Source organism: Carassius gibelio, chromosome B7 (assembly GCF_023724105.1).
Source record: "Carassius gibelio isolate Cgi1373 ecotype wild population from Czech Republic chromosome B7, carGib1.2-hapl.c, whole genome shotgun sequence".
Classification (NCBI taxonomy): domain Eukaryota; kingdom Metazoa; phylum Chordata; class Actinopteri; order Cypriniformes; family Cyprinidae; genus Carassius; species Carassius gibelio.
The window spans coordinates 6,233,933-6,258,920 of record NC_068402.1 but is presented as its reverse complement, the minus strand read 5'-3'; the positions used below and the strand labels follow the sequence as shown (position 1 = coordinate 6,258,920).

The 24,988-nt window shown below is 36.3% G+C and overlaps 1 protein-coding gene and 1 pseudogene across 2 annotated transcripts in view; one reads left to right on the top strand and one right to left on the bottom strand.

The window, feature by feature from the left end:
• LOC127962600 (protein AF-9-like) overlaps nucleotides 1-8,349 on the bottom strand; it is a 46,649-nt gene extending 38,300 nt beyond the window's left edge. Inside the window, exons 1-2 of one of the 2 annotated variants that reach the window (XM_052562226.1) lie at nucleotides 8,245-8,349; nucleotides 5,531-5,711 (exon numbers count right to left, since the gene is read on the bottom strand). In XM_052562226.1, coding sequence (XP_052418186.1) covers nucleotides 5,531-5,627 — 97 coding nt within the window. In that variant the 5' untranslated portion in view covers nucleotides 5,628-5,711; nucleotides 8,245-8,349. Of the gene's footprint in view, nucleotides 1-5,530; nucleotides 5,712-6,117; nucleotides 6,307-8,244 lie in introns of those variants that run through there. The other variant, XM_052562225.1, reaches the window with a different exon arrangement.
• A 247-nt stretch (nucleotides 8,350-8,596) lies between these two features.
• Nucleotides 8,597-18,402, top strand: LOC127961834 (focadhesin-like; annotated as a pseudogene).
• The last annotated feature ends 6,586 nt before the right edge of the window (nucleotides 18,403-24,988 follow it).

Sequence of the window (24,988 nt, the reverse complement as noted above, 5' to 3'; positions counted from 1 at the left end):
ACAAGAAGGGAGAGCTGAGTGGCACTGATGAATGACACATCAGAATCGAAAACATTAAAGAGATGGAACAGCACTAAATAGTGTCCATGACTTTTGGAACACATCTTAAGAATGATTTCATTTCCTTCCTGGTCATTTAAAGTAACAGCTTGCTCAAAAAAGAAACTTGTCATCATTTACTCACCTTCATGGTGGGTTATTCCAAACCCATCTTCGGACCAAGAATGTACTGCTTATTTTTTTCATGCAATTACAATAAACAGACACTAAAGCATTCAAGCTTCAAAATGGACACAAAGCGCTATAAACGTGGTCCATATGACTCATTATTATTCACTGAAAATGTTAACATCTGCTCTCTTATCTTGGCACGCTCATGAGAGAACTAACAATGTCCAATCTGGTGAACGAATCAGTTTTGAATCTTTAATGTGGCTGACAAAAACAGTCCCACTGAATCGCTTACAAACCAGAGTAATCGGATTCGGTTGCTGCTGTTAAAAACTTTCTGGAGATGAAGATTTTCAGTGAATAATGAATTACATCTCAAATGCCGTTTCTCACATGAAGGATACTTTTATGATGCTTTAGGAGTCCTCTTTGAAGCCTGAAGTCTCTAAATGTAGCCTAAATCTCGGCGTGGAAATCTAGCCTAAAAACTGCGTGGAAATAAACAACCAGAACAGTCTTTCGTGTTCATTTCGTGTTTCATCGGAAGCCAGCGATACGGTTAGAAATGACATGAGGGAGTGTAAGTTATGGAACTTTAATTGTGGGTGACCTATCCATTGGGAGGTTTGACATGGGCAAAGTCTCCTTTCAATAACATTTCAAATCAGGAATGAAATCTGATAATAATTCTATTCAATATTTCAGGAAGGTCCAGATAAAGAGCATGCATGATCTAGAGTAAACAAACAGGCCGACTAGAATTTCCATACATTCTGCAACAGTTGGGTTCCGGAAATGAAAATTCCATTATTTATTTTTTTTACGATAACCTAAAAACCTTGAGCATTGAGTCTGCATGATATCAATATTTAAAAAATAACTATGTTTAATAGTTAAATTACCTATGATTTTGGAAAGAAATCACAAAACAAGCAAACAGATGAACTCTTAAAATCGATAGTTTTTTATTTATCCATTGTTTTTTGATTTTCAATTAGGTCAGTTGCGATGCTTCATGGGATTGTAGCTACACACTCAGCTACACAGTCTTGTACCTTTGTCAAACACTGTTTTACTTCAGATCTAAGTTTGTAATGTTGGGATTCACATCATAACTGTCTGGATTGATTAGTGACTCTTTAACAAAATACTTTTGAAAAATCTCTATAGGAAAAATGAAAGGGATGTCAAAGCTGTTGAAAAAGTGGCCAGACAGTATTAAACTCTATTGAGCGTTGCATTTCTCCCATTCATGAGTGCCTCTGTTATGCCATCTCTTATCAGTAGGTAACACCCTAGCAACCACTTAACACAACCTAGCAACACCGTAAAAACCACTCAGATCACCTTATCAATAGAAAAGGACAAATACTGGGCAGGTTTTCCAGCCAACTCTTCTATCACAGCAGTTAGCTCTTCACTTTTTTTAGGCTCTTCTATGCTCCCATCTGGGTAAGGAAGCCACGTCTGTGTTTACATCACAAAGACTGAAGGACGATTTACTCCACACAACACCAGAGAGGAAAGATAAAGCTGTATTGGGCTGCTGCAGTAAAACACAAGAAGGATGGTGTTATTTTAAGCTCTTCCAGCAATTGGGCTCAAGTGTACTGTCAAGTCTAGCGAATAAAGAGACACACTGACATGGTCCACTGATGTAATGATACAATCTTATTTTATCATTCCCTCTTTCATACCCTCAGCAATAAAAAGGCTAAATAAATGCAGTAAATACAAAAACACACCACACACATTCTGCAGACCCCATCACCTAGTGTGGGCAGCTATTTCCCTTGGTATATATATGAATAGGAAGACTGTGGATGTTTGTGTCCCTGTCTAAAAGACTAGAAACATTAATGTTTTCCACTGCAAAAAATAGTAGGTGGCGACTTGTCACGAACCAAAAGCCAGACGTTTATGACATTTTTCAGCGTATAACTGGAATAGATGAGTGCAGGTGAAATGAACGTCCATGTTCCACTCCATTTCTTTGGGTTTGTTGCCCCCCTACTCCTGCGCCAACACAAAATATCAGGTTTCCAAGGCTACACAGCATGCCTGCTAATCATGGCTGTTCGGTGCCTTTATCCCAGCCAAAAAAACACTTTCCACCTTTGTTTAAATGTCCAGGTAGCCATGATTTCTGAAACTGGGAAACACCACATGCCATGTCCAAGAAGGAGCCAATCACAAATCTTTTAAAAAGCAACATTTTACACAACAAAGGAATGAAGATTCTGTGATAACCGCGACATTCCCAACCAAACCAAAGTCAATCATGTGGAGTGCTGTACTGTCCAGTTTACAGAATAAGAAGTCATACGGGTTTGTAAAGACATAAGGGTGTATAAATAACAACATTATTTATTTCTTGGTGTACTAACTCTTTTATGCAAGGCTTTCAGTCCAGCGACATCCAGGTGGGACGACTCTTTTTATCTTCTCCAAATGACATTCGGAGTAACTATGAGAAAGGTACAAGGAAGCACATAACCCCCGTGAGAGACAGGGAGGCAACATGTAATCTACAACAGCTGTGAAAGGGGTAACATCGAATACTCCTAAGGCTTCAAACACAAAACAAGGAGAGAGAGAATAGGGGCTTACAGTCACAGAACACACCCCCGAGAGTAAAGAGTTTTGGAGAACTCAATGAGTGTGTGAGCAGCTGTTCCTTTCGGGGCAGTATGTTGGGACTAAACTGTCAAACACAAGCCTGTCTGTCCACTAGGCTTCCCTCTTACTTCCCCTCGGCTCGTCTCGACACGGCTAACACTGATCAAAGCCCTGAGGAGGGAGAGGCAGGGGAGAAGGGGGTGGTGTAGCCTCCCGGGACCCCAAATAATAAGCCTGACTGTTTACCTTACAAGCGCACCATAAATTCTAGGTCTAAGAAAGCGGGTTTCTGTATCCATCCCCTCCACAGAGAGAGAAAGAGAGAGAGAGAGAGAGAGAGAGAGGAGAAGAGAGAGTCCTGTTGTGAATTATCTGCTGAGTACGGAGAAGGCCACATGAGGTGTTTACTGAAGTCTATTTTTCACGGCGTTGAAGAAAATGTAAATATTCAAAGTGTTTATTCATCACTGTTTGACTTAATCTGGGTCTAATTAGGACTAAAATGTAACTCTAAAGACATTTAAGGTCCATATTTCAAAGGAAATCCTATTTCAAGTGTCATTATCATAAAGTATTTAAATCTACATAAACTTGAGCTATTTAAAACCTCTTCTTTGAGTTCATCTTGAAGCAAACACTTTGTAGGATCCATTATAAACATGAATAAAGCTGGAGACCTCAGAAGTATTTGAGCTAATAATTTGTCAGCGCGCAAAAACATTTTAGGGTGCATATCGTATACTTCCAAGTGGGCGTTTGGTAGAATCTCCTAAAAGCTGGTGTCATAAGGCAGGATTTATTAGAGGTTAAGTATCCCCCTGTTGCTTTTGCATTTTTTTCAGCAGCCCCTGTAAGACATTTGTCAAAGAAAAAGGGAGAGGGGCTGGAAGTTCAAGCAAACCCACATTTAGTGTGCGTCTTGTCATCAAAGACCTTCAGCAGCAAGTTTAGAGTAGTTTCCAAATGAGGTCCGGCTCTTGATTTATAGTCGGTTTTAAGGTTTTGAGAAAATAAATATAGCAGGGGAGATTTTCACCACAGTGTCATCACACGCATACAGTCGGAGAGCCAAATTCGGAGCACACAACCCCTTCAGATCTTCTGTAAACACAACAACTCTGTGGCATAAATCAAACCTGCGGCGGCGCACATAGTACGAGTGCTGTAACGCAAAGGAATGGGGAAAATATTAGCATACATTTGAAGCCATGCATCTTGAGCTGTCCACAGAAGGAAAACAAACTTAAGTCCTGCTATGCAATCTTCCAATCTCTGCGGTTTGACTTCCCACCACAGTAATAAAACACAGTCTTAGAAAGCATCACATAAATAAAAAGTTGAATCAAAGCAATTTAGCTGCAGCTCTGTCATGCAAGAATGCGTGCAATTTACATTTCTGTGATGTGCACGATTAAAAAAAAAAAAAAACAGGTTACTGTTGTCCTGACGTAAACATGAACCCACCAAAATACTTAAGGAAAACAGTTGGCCAGAACAAAGAAGATTTAACAACTGTTCTCAATAAAGTGCAAATGCTTGCCTGCGATCTAAATACCGTGTAATGATGATTGACTTTCTCCAGCATTTCCCATGCACTTATCACGTCACAGCAAACTCAGCTTAAACACTTCGGCGAGGGGAGGAAACCAGCAAATATTTTAATTAATTCCTTCCAAGGCTTTCATCAACCGCTACTCCTAAATTCCTCCTTTCAGACCACCAGATGCTTTCATTTCCTCTCTCTCACTGTCCTGTTGTTGGCGTTGTCCAATAATAGTATATATGAACTATAATAACTAGGGAAACGTTGTAACACAGGGTGAATTGTAACACTGTGAGAATAAGTTACAAGGGTTGAAATCATTGTTATACAAGACCACCTCCCTCCTGTGGGGAGTGACTGTGTAAAATGTAAAGGGATTTACAAGACAGAAAAGTATTTGGAGGGAACTGGTATCTTCTGAATCAGTAGGTTCTCATGTTTGACATATAGCAGCCACAGATTTCATCTACATGTTAGAAAATCCGGAAATATCATGTGTGACCAGATGGGGAGGGTTCTCAAAGACTCACAAAGACAGCACAATATGGGACAATGTATAAAGCCACGTTTTATTTTTTAACTAAAGCATTAGTTGTTATATATACTATTTTTAATTCATATTAAATGAGGAAGGGGTGATGGGCTATAGGGCTTGAAATTTTAATATTATATCACAACTAGAGACGCAATAAATAAAAAACAAACAAAAACACACACGCACGCACGCAAAGGTACAAACATTGCAACAAAATATGCGTCTCGTATCCATTAAGACACAATAAAAAGTGTTTCATTCACTTTCCTTACGAACTAAAGTTTAACTTCTATGATATTCTAGCGTGGTGCAAATACTTTAAGTGTTGTGAAAACCCTTAAATGTTCATGAGAATACAATATGCGAGTTAACCAAACCAAAGGATTTTTAATTGCGTTAATATTCTCGCGCACTGATTAAAGCACGTTGACAAAAGAGAAATTAAATACAGCGAAGAAAATAAGAAAAACAAGCAAATCATGTATTGCTAATAAACATCTTTGTATTTGACTGGTCTCTTTTAGACATGACAAGCACTTTTTGTCCCTGCGGCGCTACAGTAGACAAGATCTGCATGCATCAAGTAGCCAAGTCAGTCTGGATCATTCCAGCCTTAATATTCTCGATAATTCAAAGATATGTAAGAGTAAATCGCTTCATACCTCTTTTTGGTCTCGGGAAACTTTCGTGTAGATGAAATACGACTTTCTCCACAAAATGCTGAATGTTGCTGTGCTCCGGTCCGCGGACAAACACCATCCAGTCGTGCGTAAAACCTTCCACGGTGGGTTTCTTTCGGACCTGGGCACGGTGACCGAGTTCCAGTTTCACCTGAACGGCACCCTAAAACACCCACATGTTCACTCTATAATCAAGTCGCCAGTTATTTATTAGTAACAGCAAACAATCTGAGTACGCGCGTCTTAAAAACCACAGCACAAATGCAAAATAATTGTCAATGGTCGAATCATAAGTTTCTGGTATGTTATAAATACTAAAAACGGAGCATTTTGTCAGATTTCTGAATATTTGTTATTGGATGCCCCCCTTTTGTTTGAAATCTTTCAAGCGCATCACTTTTGCAGACATGCACTAATGCCTAGTTCTACTGTACTTGAGTATTCCGATGGAAATATGTCTGGAAAAGCCTCATATGCGTCTAATCGCCTTTCCAAACCAGCCGAGAACGAGCACGGGCGCTGGAGATCCAAAACATGGCACCGATATAAGCAGGTAAAGCCCTACTCACCGAACTGGCCATCGCTGAGGCCACGGGATAATGCTATTTCATGGAGAATTTGGTTTAAATAAGGACACCGAGGACTGTAGACGCCCGATGGCGGACATGGTCTTTTAATTGAGCTCTCGGAGTTTTCAAAGGCTGAGGAGTAAAGTGAGACGCATGCGCGTGAATGTCAGCGCGTGCAGTCCAGTCGCAGTCTGTGCGGCGCACGAGACGAGCCAATGGCAGCGCGAGCGAGTGAAGAGCCACCATTAACCCGTTTAAAACCACTTTTTTTTAGTGCTCAACAACACAGTTATTTATTGCTTGCACTATATTAAACATGTTAGATTAGTCTCCTGTTGTTGTTTTTTTTTATCTTACAAAGCCTAAATTTTCTATATATGCTTGTATGACACAGTTATGCTTTTATACTTTTTAACAATTAATGTTGCTGTAATTAGTGTCTGCATTTTTAAATAAAATGTTAGTGAGTGAATCATAAATAGAATATATAGACTAATATATACTTAATATGGCCTGTTGGTTTATACTGGATTCACTGAAAAAGGTAGTAATTTTAACAGAAAAGTTAAAATGCTACAGTTAAACCTGTTAATTGATTAGCTGTAATTTTACAATGTTCAGTAAAAATGTATATATATATATATATATATATATATATATATATATATATATACACACACACAAAACATTTAATCACAATTATTCTCAATTTGTCTTGATATATATATATATATATATATATATATATATATATATATATATATATATATATATATATATAAAATTTTTTTTACTGAACATTGTAAAATACAGCGATATATATATATATATATATATATATAGACACACACACACACACACACACATGATGTCTGTGTGTTTACAATAATTTACATTTAATTTGATAACATATTATGACATTTATTTAAAAAAAGGCATGATGAAAGAAAAGAAGGAAGAAACACCTCAATCTATGAAAGAAGAGCGTTAAAAGAGTAAAAAAAAAATCGCGTTAAATCTGAGTGCCACAATGCACTTTAAATACATAAATTGCATGATATATGTAGGCAGTTAAAATGTCAAGAAATAATTACGCTGGCTTCAGATTAACGTATCGCCTTTACAGTATGTTTGGTCCTCCACTCGCGCCGTAGAAGCATGTTGCCAGTTGGAGGGTTTCGCGAAAAGAAGTTAGCAAAACAGTCCATCTGAACGCCAATAGAATGTAGGAATTCTCTGGGCTAGAAATAATAGCATGTATGTCACATCAGCCTGGATGTTTATGGGATGCCAGCACTGTGCTTCAGTAACAGAACGGTGAAACTGACAGCTGCTCGTATAAACACGAGTTTTACTAAATGCATGTTAGGAACAACATCCGGCATGTTGCTAAGCTTACAACAATACTGAGGTGTCCGATGGTGATACCATGATATTGGTACTGAAATGATTACTTAATTCTTCTAATATGATGCTCACGTGATACTCCAACTTAGAAATTACATTAGTACGTGTCCAGAAACAGTGGCACAGTATTACTGTGGCGCATGGCCATTGTATTAGTACCATAGTATCATTACAAAACTGAGGTATTATACCAGCTTACTTAGTCTAGCCAGTCAAACTCAGCATCACTTAAACAATGATGCATTATTGTGGACACACAAGCAGTGCAGAGCAAGCAGTAAAGAGCCGAAGCCTTTGTGCATGTGGACAAGTAGCCATAGGCTGGAAATCCCTGGAATATTTTCAATTCTCTGCTATGCTGACAAAAGAGTGTGTAAAAATGATGTGATAAAACTAACAGCTAGTTTGTCAATGTGTTTACACAACCCTCACTCTTACAAGAATGATGTAAAAAGATGAAAATGTGAGATAACATTACTATTGTTTTATAACATTTCACAGCATTTTCTTTATTCGTTGTCTGCCACCTGTCATTACTGAATGCAAATAAATCTCAAGTTAAAACTGATAGATAAATAAATACATTTCTAAATATCACCCTTTTGCAAAAAACAACACTTTGCAACAACATAGAAATCCACTCTTACTGTGAACTTGTAGCATTTAGGCTTGTATCGTTTTGACATAAACTGTCTTAAGTCAATGAATTTCAAATCTTACCTGATTTGCCCAAGCCACTCTTTGCTGTCAGTAGCTACTGCTGTAGTAAAACTGTCACGGTGTATGGAAACACAGCAGGTATTTCATCACACACACGCAGCGCTTGCCTGTCAGATATTGGTCCCAGGAGGGGTGGGGCAGCATTTTAGAGCTTGCATTGTCTGTGTTTCTCCCATGTGCCGTGCTATAAACCTGAATCTCCAGTGGCCATCAGCCAGTGTCAGTCAAATCAACGGCTGGTAATCCCATTACCCTACACTGGGAGTCCATATGAGACAACATATGAGATGGCAGAGTCGGCGGTCCGCAACTGGACAGGCATTGAAGCTTTGGCAAAAGTCACTTGTGAATAATGCATCCCATTGATGTGGTCGCCAGTGCCATCTGTCAGATGGTTGTTTAGAGTTTAGATGCGAGCAGCAGACTGTATGTCTTGGGCTTTTATTTAATTTCACTTTAGATTACATCAGTTTGAAGTGGTGTTGGGTTATTCTGAAGGCGGTTTTTGTCCCCTTGCACCTGTTTGGCGTGTTTGATGATCCCATGACACCTGTGATCTGAGTGATAAGGCGCTAACATGAGGTGGACGCACAGCTGTTTTTGAACAGATGATGTCAGTTTGCATGTCAGTTTCTTCATTTCAGGAAATGAGGGTTGAGTCTAAAAATGTGAAGTAAAGTTCCCGTGACTTCATTTGCGGTTGCATGCAACACATTTTAGAAATCCTGCTCTTTCCAAATCTTTTGAATCTTAATGTCATTGTTTTTTTTGTTGTTTTTTTTACACTACACTTCCGTTTAAAAGTCTGGGGTCAGCAAGATGTTTGAAAGAAATGAATGGCTTTTTTAAGTACGAATGCATTAAATTGATGATCATAAGTGGCATTTATGATGCTGCAGTGAAACGATTTTCAAATAAATGCTGTTATTCTGAACTTTCTATTCATCGAAGGTCTCATGAATAGTTTCATCATGTTTTTGATATTGTTATTAGTAAGAAATGTTTCCTGAGCAGCATATTAGGATGATTTCTGAAAGATCATGTGACATTGAAAATAATGGCTTCTAGAAACCATCAGAGGAATTATTTATTTATTAATAATTTTAATACATTCAAATAGAAAGCTGTTATTCAAAATTGTAATAATATGTCACAATATTACTGTTTTTCTGTATTTTGATTAAATAAATAAAGCCTTTGTGAGCATAAGAGACTTATTAAAAAAAGTAGTCTTACAGACTCCAAATGTCTGTACAGTTCAATGAAAAGAAAATGATGTAGAAACTATTTTAACCTAGAATTTGCTAGTAAATGTATAAATATAGCATTAAATTAAAATTTGAAAGTAAGAAAACTGAAATGGCCTGTTTCATAAATCAAGTTTACCAAATGAGCCAGGCTTATTTCAGTTAGTCTGACTTATTTTGAACTGAATCAACTGACAACAATAAGTCTGACTTATTGAAATAAACCTGGCTCATTTGGTAAACTTGTTTTATGAAACTCTTACCTTTTCAACACCTATTTTTCTGCATCATGTCATTTTGAGACAATTGTTCCAAGATCCAATCAAATCCTCTAGGATAAGATTGACTTTAAGTACTTTATTTTTTTGCAATTGAGCATGCCTCATTTTGCAAGTAAACATTTAAACATGATTAAATTACCAATTCCATATGATGCTTGTTTTTAGTATGGGGCATCATTTGTGATTTCTGGAGATGACTGAAGCTTTGAAGACTTTGAATTCAACAAAATGCTTATCCATCTCACAAAATGTGTCAGTCTTGAAGAAATCCATTCCTGTTGTTGATGTGTAAATTTGATTAATTATTTTGTTTAGTTTGCTCAAGGCATGTGAAAATCCAGATTTTCTGCCTGTTCAGTAAGGAACAGCATTTTTTTTTTTTTTTTATTCCAGACTGTGTGGACGCTGGTTACTGCAGTGCTGAAAGAGAAAGACCAAAATGAAAGCATTTGTCAGACCACAGCTAAAGTAAGTTCTCGTGATCGTGTATATGAAGATTATATCACAGTTAGGACACTTAGTTAAAATTAAACAGCTTGTTTTTGGTGGCTGCCCCTTTAGTATTTCTATGTCAATGCTCCTTTGACCAATAAAATTAATCAATTAAATTAAGTTTAAATTAAATTAAATTACATTACATTTTATGCATTTAAGCACACGCTTTTATCCAAAGTGACTTACAGTGCATTCGGCCTATCGTGTTCCCAGAAAATCGAACCCCCAACCCCCAGTTACAAATTAACATTTAAATACCCATAAGGCAGTTTTTATATTCACTTTTCAATTATATGTTTCTAGACATGGTTTCATATCAAAAGTAACAAAGTGCATTGCGATTGTTGGATGGTAAGAAATCCAGAACATTTTTAGTGAAGTCATGTACAAGTAAACGTGGGCTGTGATGTGTTGGGCTTTGTATATCTGAAATCCAACTCTTTTTTTTTTTTTTTGCAGATTTCTTTTAATAAAAGAGTACAGACGTTTTGAGTTCGGAAAAGTTGCAGTAAAATATGAAATGTGTGCCGTTTAGTTTTTCCAGAGAGTTGATGTTACTTTTCCGAGTTCACTATCTTTCTCACTTCTATATTTTAGCTCATGTAGAATGTTTTGCATGTTGAACATGTGTTTTATATGAGCAGGGCCAAGCACTGAGTGTCTGTGGGAGCAGTGACAGTACTGTCGTCCGCTCGGCCCGCTGTGACGCTCTGGTGCTACTCGTAGATGTGCTCAACACCACCCTTAACCTCCTGCCCTCGGCACGATATGCTTCTGTCATGCACCTGGCTCTCACAGACTAATGCAGGTCCTTATCCCTAGTCATGCCCAAATGAAAAACCTCCATGTGAGCTGCATGGGCTGGTAAACTGACTTAATTATCTTGTTTCTTTAACACATTTAAGTCCATGTTATAGTGTCAAAGGTTGCTCTAAATGCATTTTCAAATGGGATTTGTTTTGTGAAACCGTGGCACAACCTTCACACCCTGTCAAGCCTTGATGGGACCATATCAGCATCCTCAGGCACTGACCTCTCCCTTTTTAACTCTGGAATTAGTCTTTGTTTAAATTGAAAACATTAGAGGATGAAGTGATGTGTACCTTTGATGTTAACATACTGTCTTCAATCCCAATTCAGTATGCAAAGAAAACCAGTGCATTTATATTTCCCAGAAGAGTTTTAATATGTGGCTCTGTACATTCATACAGTACATATACAGTGCCATTTTTGAAAAGCACACCAGAAAATGGGATTTGCTGTTAAACTGAAACATAAACAGCACAGACAAACAAATTTTGGGTTTCACTGGTGTTTTAAAGCATTTATGCACTCTTCACACTGACGGATCATTCTGTATATTTTAAGTCATTAAAGTACTTAATTGTAGGTGATTTAAATCACACGGAGGTGGGCAAATTGTCAACAACTGAATCTCTGGTTTAGTAGATGTGATGCAAATTTCAACAGAAGAGGATTTTTCCAAATAACCATTGTGTTCCCAATAAACGATTTTGAAATGAGAAAAGAAGCAGTTTTCTTCATGTGTTCCAGTACTTTTCAATAGTTTGGGGCCGTTAGATTATTAATTAAAAAAAAAAAATAATAATAAAATACTTTTTTTTTTTGCTTTTCAGTGCTGATTTTATTATGATCAAGAATACAGTTAAAAAGGGATATTGTGAAATATTATTACAATTTACAATTACACGTTTTCTGTTTTAATACATTTAAAAATGTAATTTATTCCACTGATGACAAATCAGATTTTTCAGCATCATTACTCCAGTTTTCAGTGTCAAATGAAACCATTCTAATAGGCTGATTTGGTTCTCAAAAATCATGTATTATTATTATTATCAATGTTTATAAATGCTGATTGATATTTTTTAGGAATACATGTACTTTTATACATTTGTTGATACAGGATTCTTTAATGAATAGAAAGTTCCAAAGAACAACATTTATATAAAACAGAAATCTTTTTTTATTTATTTAGAAAACAAAATCATCTTAAACTTCTTATTTAGTTTTAGTTTTAAGTAACTAAAACCTGGCTCTCACCATTAACATGGCCATGGAAGCTGATATGATGTTGAAAAAAGAAAGGATTTTTTTTTTTACTGTCACTTTGGTCATGGAAATGCATCCTTCTTGAATAGAAGTATTAATTTCTTTAAAAAAAAAGTGTATTTGTGACTTGCTGTTAGATATCAGTTGGAGGTGATATTTCTAATTAAAATCAAGGGTATATTCTCAATGCAATTTAAATCAAATCAAATTTTGGGGATGCACTATCATATAAATGGCCACAAAAACATTTTTAATTTCACCTGCTCTTTAAAACAGTTGTTTTGTAAAGATACGTCTGTGCCTGTATTACTCAGTTGTTTGGCACTAGGAACAAGTTGCTTTGTTTAATTGGCCTATTAATTGATTAATATGATAATTTTTTGTGTAAATCTAACAGACCCCATCCATCTGATGCTTTTAAAACACGCTAAAATTAAACCTAACCCTAAAGCACAAACAAACACAGATGCTTTTATTGGTTGATTGCTGCTGTATCACGTTTTTAGAGGATTACCTTAGTTATCTGCCCACACACTTCCTCTTTTCCTTTGAGTTGGACTCTTGGATAAAGATAAGAAACAGACTGAGGGTGCACATCTGCATATTCATCTGAAAACATCTGAAATGCAGCCTGCTCCATCAGTCAGCTCATGTGTCTCCAGCACACACACACACACACACACACGGCTGCTGCTGTCACGGAGCAGCTACCCACACAATATACCCTTTCATCATACAGACCTGAGTCTTAAAGGAAGAGTTCACCCAAAAATAAACATTCTGTCATTATTTACCCACCCCCATGTCATTTCAAACCTGCATGCTGTTTTTCTTCAGTGGAGCACAGAAGTAGATATTTTTGATATACCGCTATGCACCTTTTGCTTTACAACAGCAGTTCATAGTGACCAGAGGCTGTAAAGCTCCCTAAATGACAAAAAACACATAAAGCACCAGCAAAATAAACAATATGTCTTCACTAGATTCTTGAAGCCGTGTAGCACATAAGCCTCATGTATAACTTTATGCAGTTTTTTTTAATCTTGCATCACTTTGAACTGCTGCTGTATGGTGATTACTAATACCTACTTTTTTGTTCCATGTAAATAATGAAAGAATGTTATTGTTTTGGCTATTTATGTTTATGTGTATATATATATATATATATATATGTTTTTAGTAGTTTACTTATTATAATAACATTTATTTATTTTTTTATTTGATTTAATTATTTGAGTATTGAATCTTTTGTTACTTTGTGCAATCCATGTTTATGTCTTTTACAGTAAAAGGTCTTTTTTACCAAAGGAAGTCGGGTATCCATAACAAAAGGGACTGATTTAGGGCTTCTTGTGTCAATAACCACAGCATTATTATATTTTTTCACTCTTTAATGCTGCTTTTATTGATAAGAGAACATAGAGAAGATGTGAAATATTAACAACTGATTTAACAATTGATTTGCCTGTGTGAGAACCGAGCAGCTTTCAACATTATGTAGATTTCATTTAGAGCTCATTAAGCACTAATGCCACACTTATTTCCAGCATGGGCTGTTTCATGCACATTGTCCCAAATAATCCGGCAATAATTTGGTACAGTGCATAAGTTGATTGAAAACTGGAGCATTATGGCTTTGCTCACGAAAGAGCCTAGATGAAAGCTGGTAAGATGAATTTCCTGTCACTGTGGAGTTATGTTTTCCCTCCTGGTAAAATATACAGTAATCAAACCCATAGCTGAGAACCGTACAGTCAGACTTGAGAGAGCCGGGAAGGAGGGATGAAAGAAAACACAGCACATGTTGTCACGCAGTGGTGATTTATAATGTATGAGAAACACTCCACCTGTATTCTTGTTAAGGAATGAGAGCTTTTATATCTTGCATATGTCATTGGCTTCTTTTTTTAAGTAGCATACTACTAGTATATTTCTGCTGTATATAGTATGTAAACTGTACAAAGTATGATTTTAAGAACAAAATTACCTCTTATGTCGAATAAAATGTGCAATATTTAACCAGAACCCAATGCATCCTACAAATGTAATGCTTTGACTTGACCTTTTATTAGTTTTTAGGTTTTTTTTAAGTCTTTGAAGTACCATCAAAAAGTCATTTTAACATCATTATATATTGCTTATTTGTTCAGATTGCTAATACCTAAGACATTATTTTGCAATATTGAGTAAAGAAAAAAAAATCGGATCAGGTTTCAGTAGTACACTTTCATTCTAATGCAAACATTACCACATACTCAAATACAGCCTGTCTTTCAATAAACAGATGTGATGCTATATGTCATTTAAAAAAATGAAAGCATTTGTCAAATTGGATCTTACTTGTTGAATATATGCAATTATTTTTGTTTCGAAATCGAGCGGATTCATTTAGTCTGAACAGATTGTATGCGCTTCAGTGATGGATTATGGTTTTTCTCGGGTCGTATCTGCTGATGTTGACTGTTTCGTCTCTTGCCTGGGCAGGAATGTTCGAGGGCTGATCAAAGTGGTCGGGAGGCTGCTACAGATCCAGGCAAGTCAGCGGGATAACGGAGCAGGCTTCACCTGTCCATATTCAATTAGGTGGGTGCCTTTTCCAAGTGCAACAGCTGCTGCCAGGTTTTTTTTTTTTTTCAAAACTCTCACCCTTGCCCATGTCTAGTCATGTTGGATTTTAAACATACAAAATGATTTGCTATGTGAAACAGAATATGATGTAACACTACTCTTGTAAATATATGTGATTGCCAAATTTCTTAGGTTGAACTACTGTACCATTAGAAAGTTTGGGGCTTGTAAGATTTTATAAAATGTTTTATTTCATGAATTATTTAGTTTCACCAAGGCTTTGTGAATGTATTTAATCGACACACAATAAAATATTAATATTGTGAGATATTGTAATTAATTAAATGAACCGTTTACCAATGCAATATATTATAAAATGTCATTTAATCCTGTTCTGCTCAAGAAACATTTCTTATCACAGTTAAAAACAGTTATGCTGCTCAATTTTTCTCTTGTTACCAGGATACATTTTTTTAAGATTCCTTAATGAAACGATAGTTCAAAATAACATATTTTATATAAAATATGAATTTTATAACATTAAAAAAATTATTTTCGTTCACTTTTGATGAATTTAATACATCCTTCCTAAATAAAGGTAATAATCTTTTTTTTTTTTTTTCTGAACCCAAACTTTTGAACGGTGTAATGTATCTATCACAATGAGGTTATGTGAACTCAGAGAAAACACCTTCAAGAAACCAAGGTTTTGTTCACATTTGAAGATTTATAGAACGAGTTTGCACTTTCTGATCATTTTTTACAGTTTCCATCATGCATGTGTTTTTGTTTGTTGTTTACGTGAATCAATCCTGGTTTATATGACCTCTCATGATGGGTTACATTATAATGAATCAAATGACTCTGCGTGTCATTTTTCTCTTTTTCTGTCGAGTTCCTCCCTGGTGTGAAGATGAATGGGCGAGGGCTCTGTGCTGGCCTGGGATTGGTGCTTGGCCTTTAGCACGGGTGGGCACTGAGGGAGGGCTTGAGGATTAATGGAGATGCCCACTGGTGCTCATTGTGTCCGTCTGCTCGATGGCTCCTCTGCAATCTGCTCTGGGGTCACAAAGCCACTTACTGTAGATATCTAACAGAAGCCGAGTGGCTTAGGGTGGGGTTGTGTAGGGATTGTAGAAGAATAAATCAACTCAAAGACAGAGATGAAAAGCTCAAACTAAAATATTTTTTATTAGTCTTGGGCACATTATTCCCTACAGGTTCCTTCTATTCTTTTATGCTCACCAAGGCTGCATTTATTTGATCAAACAGTAAAAACAGTATTACTGTGAAATATTATTACAATAAAAAGATTGTAACTCATCCCTGCAATGGCTGATTACTCAGTCTTTAGTGTCACATGATCCTTCAGAAATCATTTTAATATGCTGATTTGGGATTTGGTACTTATAAAATGACAATATTATCAGTGTTGACAGTTGTGCTGCTTAATTTTGTGTACATTTTGTCAGGATTTTTGATGAAGGGAAAAGTTCAAAAGAACAGCATTTATTTTAAGGATTTTTTTTTTTTTTTTTTTACATGTAAAAAGTATTTACTGTCATTTTTGATAAATTTGATGCATCCTTATTGAATCAAAGTATTCTTTTCTTTAAAAATACATTTATTGACCCCAAAAGTTTGAACAACAGTGTATAATCTTTTGTTCTTTTCTTTTTTTGACTGAAACTCAGTATAACACAATCAGATGCTAATTCAGTAATGATTTACTTTGACCAACTGAATCACAAAATGAATCAAAATGCACATACATTACTGTATGTAATATGTTGACATTTTTCTTTGTTTTTGTCCAGCAAAGGCACAGAAGAAGCATGGGTTGTCTATTATTTTTTATCCTATTCCTTCCCCTTCGGAGTGCAAACTCACAACTCAGGAAAATATAATAAATCAACTCAAATACTCAAATGTAATTCACTATGGTGCTGTATATTCAGTCCAAACATTCAAATTCTCCTTGACTGCTGGAGTTGTAAACACGGTTAAGGAGCCTCGCTCTAAACTTTCCGTTCAGATAAGTGAGACGGAGGTCAATGTGTCAGCCAGCCATTGTCTGTCTGCTGAAAACCGCCTCTGATGGATGAACCCTGATAATGTGATGGCTGCACCAGTTGGCCGGGGAACAAGAAGAGATAGATGAGCAAATGTTTGAACTGTAGGATGTCTGTGGAGGGAGTGGAGAGCTTTGGTGCAGCTCTAACATCTGGCTGGAGGTGACCCAGATCATAAATTTAAGTGCTTAAAGACTGTTTACCATGTAGAGGATCTTCAAGGTAGCTTTATAAAATATGTTCCTGTCTGACCCAGTCCCAAATGCACACACAAACACCATGATCAGTGATTTGGATGAGTTCATTAATCTTGGATGAAAGAGAATGTGTGTTTGTTAATAAAAGGGCCTTCATTTGTATGTTAGCATTAAGGATAGACATTAATCACCAGCATAGAATTTAGAGGGAAAGACATCCAAGCAAAAACTGAAGTAAGGAGGCTGATGCATTAAAGCAATGGTTGAAAATTGGCAGACCATTTACTCACCCTCAGGCCATCTGAGATGTAGATGACTTTGTCTCTTAATCAGAACCAATTTGATGAAATTTTGCATTACTTCACTTGATCGCCAATGAATCCTTGAGTGCCGTCAGAATGAGATTTACACAATTAAACTGCTCCTAGCCAAAATACAAGTCCATAATAACACTTCCTACAGCTGTTTTAACTCTCCTTCTGACGGCACCCATTTACTAAAGAGTAAGCATTTCTCCGAATCGGTTTTCACTCTTTCTGTTCCTCTTTTGTGGTATGAGCTGCCAACCTCCAACCACAATTCACAAATACTGACGTTTGATTATGTGCTTGATTTTTTTTGGACCTTCCCTTACCCCTGCATCACAGTTCTGGAAAACCGTCCCGACTGCTGACCCGCTCTGCTCCAGGAAATTGATGACTTCCTTCAGCTGGCTTCAGACAAGTATGAAATCTCATTTGAGTCTATTATCAACCTCGACCAAGTGCTAGATAAAATGTGACTCTGGAGCACAAAACCAGTCATAAGATTTATCCATCATCTCAGTGTAAGGGTCACAAATGTCAATGAGGTAGACCATGCTTCTGGCCTTCTGTATCTCCTTTGTTATTGATGCTTCCTAAAATCTTTAATAACAGGACAGATTGAATATGACTTCTTTTTAAACATTTACAATGAAATTATGTCTATGTTGTGTGTTTTCTTTAGAGACGAGCCAGTATATGTGGAAATGTTGGTGCCTTTTCTTCGTTAACTGTACTGTGAGCCCCAGAGGTTGTCAGAAAATGCCCTGCTCGGACACAGCCTCCTCGGGGTCCTGCTCCAGCCACGAGGGGCTCCTGAACCAGACAGCCCGCAGGTTAACCGTGGGTTGATACACAGCCCTTTTGACCTGCTTCAGTACATGCTGGTGAGCAGGCCCATGATTTCTGATGTCCTGAGCTGATGTAGCTCTATAGCGCTATGTGGCTTAGTCACATAACTGAAGGTTTTATATTACCTGTCTAAATTTCCCATGGTGCCTAGCTCTACTTTATGATTTAACAAAAGCCCTAAAGGTGTCATACATTACCAATTAAATATATACATTTTTTTTTTCAGCAGAGATCGATTGAACCGAGGGTGACTTTATAGACATTTATAAAGTTACAAAAGATTTGTTGTTGACCTGAAAAAACCTACGATCACAGTTTCCACAAAAAAATATTTCAACAATTCAGCACCAAAATCAGTATATTAGAATGATTTCTGAAGCATCATGACACTGAAGACTGGAGTAATGATGCTGTATATTCTGCTTTGCATCAGTAGAATAAATTACATTTTAAAATATTTGTAATTATTTTAGATTCTAATAATATTTCATTATTTATATTGTATTCTGGACAAATAAATGCAGTCTTAGTGAGCATCTTGAGCAAAAAAAAACATTGTATGGGTCAAAAAAATTAATGATTTTTCTTTTAGGCCAAAAATCATTAGGATATTAAGTAAAGATCAAGTTCCTTGAAGATATTTTGTAAATTTAAATTCAGTTCTATTAAAATCAGTGCCATTTAATTGCATTCATTTTCAAAATGCAGAATCAAAAATGATTTTTTTTTTCAAAGGGAAAATGGCAAGATTAGTATATTTTTATTGCTGCAATTGCACTCTCAGTGTGATCTCAACAAATCTTCTCCTCTCATCTTTATAATGGTTTTGTTTGCACAACGTCTTCTAGCTCAAAGCAATTTGCATTCAGCGTTCCCTCAGAGGCTCCATCTGTGTCAAGCCGTTTGTCTTATTGTGCTCTATCTAACTGTAGGAACTCCCTTCTGAGCAAGTGATCATGACAATCTCCCTGCTACTGCCAAATGCCTCCATCTCTCATCAAACTGCCCTCCTAGAGCTCGCTAAAGCCCCTCTTGCTACAGTATCTGACTGCATCACATTGACACAGCTTGCTTAATTTCCACAGAAAATGCTGAAATTATTACAGGCAGTTTTTGCACAGAAACTGTATTTTTGTTACTTTTTCTAGCTGAGTTTCATGCTGATGGCACCATGTACAAATAAAACTGTGAGAAAACAAAATATGTAAAAATGTAGACTCCCTAAAAAAAATTTCATTTCAGGATAATTTGCTTTAGGAAGCTCTAACAGACTCACAAACACTCAAAAGGAACCTTAAAGTGGCCAATTCACTGTTGCAAATGGTTCAAAGAGAGTCCTCAGATCAAAAAGAGGTACCATAAGTTATCATGCACCCATTCTGAAGATGGTTTTCAAAGTAGCATGTGACATTAGGCTTTACGTTTTGAGTTTTGCCTCTACAGGTCTCTCATCACTTGGTACAGAGAGCTCCAAGTGGCCACCAGTGTCCTACACCGAATTTCCATAGACTCCATGTCTACTGTTGAATGGCTTTACTCCCTGCAGTCATCACTCTCTGTCTGTGAACACGTGCCAGATAACTGGTGTCCCATGTTATGGTACGATCCGGCTAAAGAACATTTAGCATCTCAGCGTTTAGTTGAGTAAGTCTGCTGTACTGCCGTTCTGGACTTAGTTGGAGGTCGTGTAGCCTGGTGGTTCATGATTCAGGCTCGTAACCAAAAAGTTGAATAGTTTAAACTCTTTAATTCACTCACCACGAGATGATGAGAAAAAAAAAATGTCTGTCCCTGCAACTTGATGGAATAGTTATTTTCTCACTCGGTTTATTCCAAACTGTATGACTTCTTTACTAGACACTTTACTACTATTTTTATGGTATTTTTCACATAAATAAAAAAATAAAAGTGTAACAATTTTACATAAATACATGATAGTGTACATTATTTAAAAAAAGTACAGTAGTATTCATTTTGAGATTTATTAAACATTTTAAAGTATTATTGTAATAGTTTGTTATTTAAATGTGTTTTAAAAGATTGACTTTACATGACTTAAGATGATGGCAAGTAGAAATAACTAAATTTAAATTTAAATTAAAAAAATCATCTTTTTCAGTAAGATAAAAAAAAAACTTTTATTGAGCAAGGAATAAATTGTTGTTTAGTAAAGTGAAGTAAAGACATTCATGATGTTTTGTATTAACTTTCTATTTAACATCAAATAATCCTGACATTATATATTATATATATATATATATTTATATAATGAGTTTTTGAAGGATCATGTGATACTGAAGACTGGAGTAATAATGATGCTGCATCACAGGAATAAATGACATGTTACAATATATTAAAATAGAAAACAGTTATATCAAAATAGTGTTATTTTTATAGCATTTTTCAGTATTATTCAGACATGGTGAGTATAAGAGATTTTTTTCACAAACATTTAGCTATATATTCATATGCAGTGTTATATGGAAAACATTTTCCTCCATTGGAAAATAAAAAAAGATTTTGGAACAACGTAAGGTTGAGTCAGTGATTACATTTCTTTTCCCCTTAAAGTGTAGTTTGCTTTAGGAGGATTGTCAGTGAAATATATGTCAACATTGTGGCTTTATGGAAATAAATTAGACAAAATAGACATGCTTTACTTCAGACTAAATTCACAGAGATTCTTCAGAAACTGTTGTACAGAATTGTTTTTATGCTCTTGTCTTTTTCGATTGGCCTCCATGTTTCATTCAGGACTGTAAAGGATTTTCACCAAACACAAAGACCGTATAACCGTTCTCTAAGCTGTAATGATGAAAACCACAGTCGTTAGACGTGCTCCTGTTACACATTAAGAGCACCTCATTGTTCCTCGAACGACAGACGTTTAACAAAAAATAGCACAATTGGAAAAACCATTTTCCCCTCATCTTACGCTTTCATTTCTATCCATTATCCAGATGTCAGTGTTACTAGGCAACATGCACAGCCTTAGAAACTGGAGCGGTAATTACTTTAGCTAAATGCTAAATGAAGGTGTATCGTGGTGCAGTAGACCTGTACTCCACACTTACATCCATTACACAATGCCTTAGGACTCTCATGGACAGAAGGCCATCGAGACCAGAAGTGTGTGACCTGAGGGACTGCTGTAATCACACTAACTAGAAGATATCCAAGGAGGAATATGTATCATCTGTCACTGGCTCTATGCCCTTATTAGAGGCCTTGGCTGGATGCTGAGATTCAATCTCTACTGCTTTCCGATTAGGGCTGGCTGATTTATTGAATGCTCCCAGTATATTCACACTGATTCCGCTGCTGATAGAAAATGATTGTGCTGATTTCATAATGTAATGTGCTTTATATGTGACTATTGAGTTTACTATTTTCCCTCCCTCATTAGGACTGTTAATTGGCTTGCTCTGTGGGTCAGAGGTTGTGCTGCTTTCAGAGGGCCTTCAGGAAGGGGTTTGTAATGGGGATGCTGAGGGGTTAATCTCCAATTAGAGGTTAGAACAACCGCTATGGAGTTCCTTCTCTAAGGGTTAAAAATCTTCTCAAGAGAGCAAAGATCCGGTATTCCCCGTTAGTGAGGGTCTATTAAGGAGAGGCTTGTCTGGGGAACTGTTTTACAAATCCTTAAGATAAATTAGGAGGGATAGTAGATTTTATGTGATGTATTGTAGATGCCATTTGTACACATTTATTAGCGTTCTTAGAAGCACTTTACTTAAGTCCTGTATACAATGCTTGATCTAAGTGGCCACACTAACAAAGACGTTCTTTCTGGCGACATGCAAAATATCAATGCATAATCAAACCTTATTAAGGCTATTAAAGCTAAGCATTATTGAGCGTATCGCTACACCTGCACTAATAAAACCTTGCATTTTAAGCATGTAAAATGTTTCTAGTTAAATGCATGGTGACTTTTGGAGATGTGTAAATATTTTTCTGTTTCTGTGTGATGTAGTTAGCGTTCTCAAGTTAGTGAATAATTACTCGAGTATGATTATTGTTCTTGTACCGTGTTCATTTCAAACTCTCTTTTCAAGTGAAATTGTATTTTATGCAGTTTTCAATACACTGAGAATAGCTGCGGCAAGTAAAGTTTACACAGCGATTGTCTTTACCCTTACATTTAGCCTTAGGTTTTGAGGGTCAGTGATTTATTAATGTTTTAATTGCACCTCTGAACTTAATTCCACTTGCATTCATTGGTGTAGTTTTTGTTAATATTTTGAATCTGATTTCATTTTGACACTTCAAATTTACATTTTGAAAATTAGTTAAATTTGTAATTTTTGCCTTTTGTATTTTTTTTAAATAGTGTTCAGTTTTTGTTTATTTAATTTATAGTTATTTTAGAGTGAATATATATTCTAACAATATTTTATTTATTCAAGGGATTAATTTTTGCATTTATTTGAAATATATTTATCTATTTATTTATTGACATTTATATCTATTTAGCAAATTCTTGTCTGTTTAAATAGCCTTTACATAGTGGAAGTATATGCTAAGTGGTGTTTTACAGTCAATAATAATGAGGTTTTCCAGTGTGAGTTGGTCAGGGTCTCGTCTATATCTGAGCCTCAAGGGGTTTAATCGTGATATGTATCTAGGTCTAGGAGGATGTGGTCTTGAATTAATCTCTGATGTCTCCAGAAGTCTTTCAAAAGAATCCCTGGACGAGTTTGTGTTTTGTTGGTTGCTCATTTATGCATAACGCTGGACTTGTGGGAATGTGAGCTGTTGTGTTTTCCCGAAGCAAAAGACTCCGATATATAAACCAGCAGAGCCACCGCAAAGCATTTCGTTTGATGCCAAAAACATGAAATGAATAAGCAAAGCAGCTCTTGGGTATGTACTCAGATATGAGGGCATAGTCCTCAATTCAGATAGAGAAAGTTTTTAGGTTCTTCAAATGCTCCGCTCAGTTTGTCACTGTTTACTGCAGCCCCTCAGCATACCTTTCATTTTTATTTTGCTTGAGCTGGGGAAACACTGGCCTTGGGCCAGTCTTTTAGTACTATAGAAGCTTCTGGAGCAGTGTTTATGCTACAGAAAACAGCTTGAGAAAATAGAAAAGAGAGAAACAGGGTGTTAGTCAGACGGTTGGAGAGGATTGCAGCAACTGCTGGAATGAACTTCAAAGCCGAGGGCTCTTTGGCGTTCCTCGCCCGCTGCATGAGATGGATAACTTGTGACAGCCTTGCTCGGTTTAACTCGAATGAGGTGGGTGAGAAGAATAAGAATTTGGCCTCCCACCCCTCCTCCATCAGCCCCTCGCTGTGATGAGCATGTCTCGTTATGTTACGGGCTCTGGCGTTTCTTTGGTATTCAGTCATGAGTGATTTTCCTGATTATCTGTTGTTTTAGCCTCTTTATTTTCTTAACTTAGAAGCCGTATTTCTGTGTACATTGTCAACTTTTTTCATTCCACTGGTCTGACCTGTTTTTTTCTTTTTTTTGTCTTGTTTTTCTTACTTGCTTGATTTCTTGAAAATATTTTGAATGATCGAACTGTAATAAAGCTATTAAAGCTGAGCAACATGAACTTTGTATTGCTTCATCTTAAATAAGTGTTCACCCAAAAATGTGAACATTTTTTCACCTTCATTTTGTTCTGAACCCGTATAACTTTCCTTTGTGGAATGAAAAATGAAGATATTTTGAAGCACTGTGTTTTGTCGTCGGGGTCCAGTGAAGTTTCATGGATAAAAACAAGAAAATTCTTTAAAATATTATTTTTTGTGTCATGCTGAAAAATCAAAGCCACTTTGGTTTGGAACGACGTGAGGATTTTTACTTGCTTTTGCTTTTGTTCTTTCAGTATTGCTTGATTGTTCATCTTTCTTTCTTGCAGTTTTCATATAGTGGTTTTCAAGGGTCTTTGCTTTGTATTATGTCCTACATGATTTCATTTTTAATTAAATTCTTTGTAGTGCTCTTTGAAAGGATTGGATGATAAGAATGTCCTGTGAACGACTGATGTTGATTCATTTAATTTCTGTCAGCTTGATGAAAATAAAACTGAGATGATTATGTTTGGCTTTTCTACTACTGGTAATAAACTGTAGGTCCCGTAACCTCAAAGTCTCGACCCCGTTCTTTATTTTTAACATTAATCTTTGTGCAATTCTTTCACAGATTTTGAGATGGTTACTTGTGCATTTATTACATCTGTTACTTAACTTCAGCTCTCTATAACACTACATTATCAAAAGTTTGGATTTGGTAAAACGTCTCTCATGCTCACCAAGCCCTAAATTGGTGCATAAGAAACATTTCTTATTATTATTATCAATGCACAATACAAGGAAAATCACCTCAACACAATAGAAACAAGCCACAGCACAACAAAATCACCACAACAAAACAAAATAAGTACAACACATCGGAAACAAGTCGCAACACAACAAAATTAGCACAGCACAATGAAATCGCCACAACACAATAACATTTGCACAATACAACTAAATCACAACACAACGGACACAAGGTGCAACAAAATGAAATTAGCACAACACAATGAAATCACAACACAAAGGTGCGACAAAATGAAATGAGCAAAATAAAATGATATCTACACAACACAATGGCAACAAGCTACAACACAACAGAAACAAGGTGTGATACAACGAAATCACC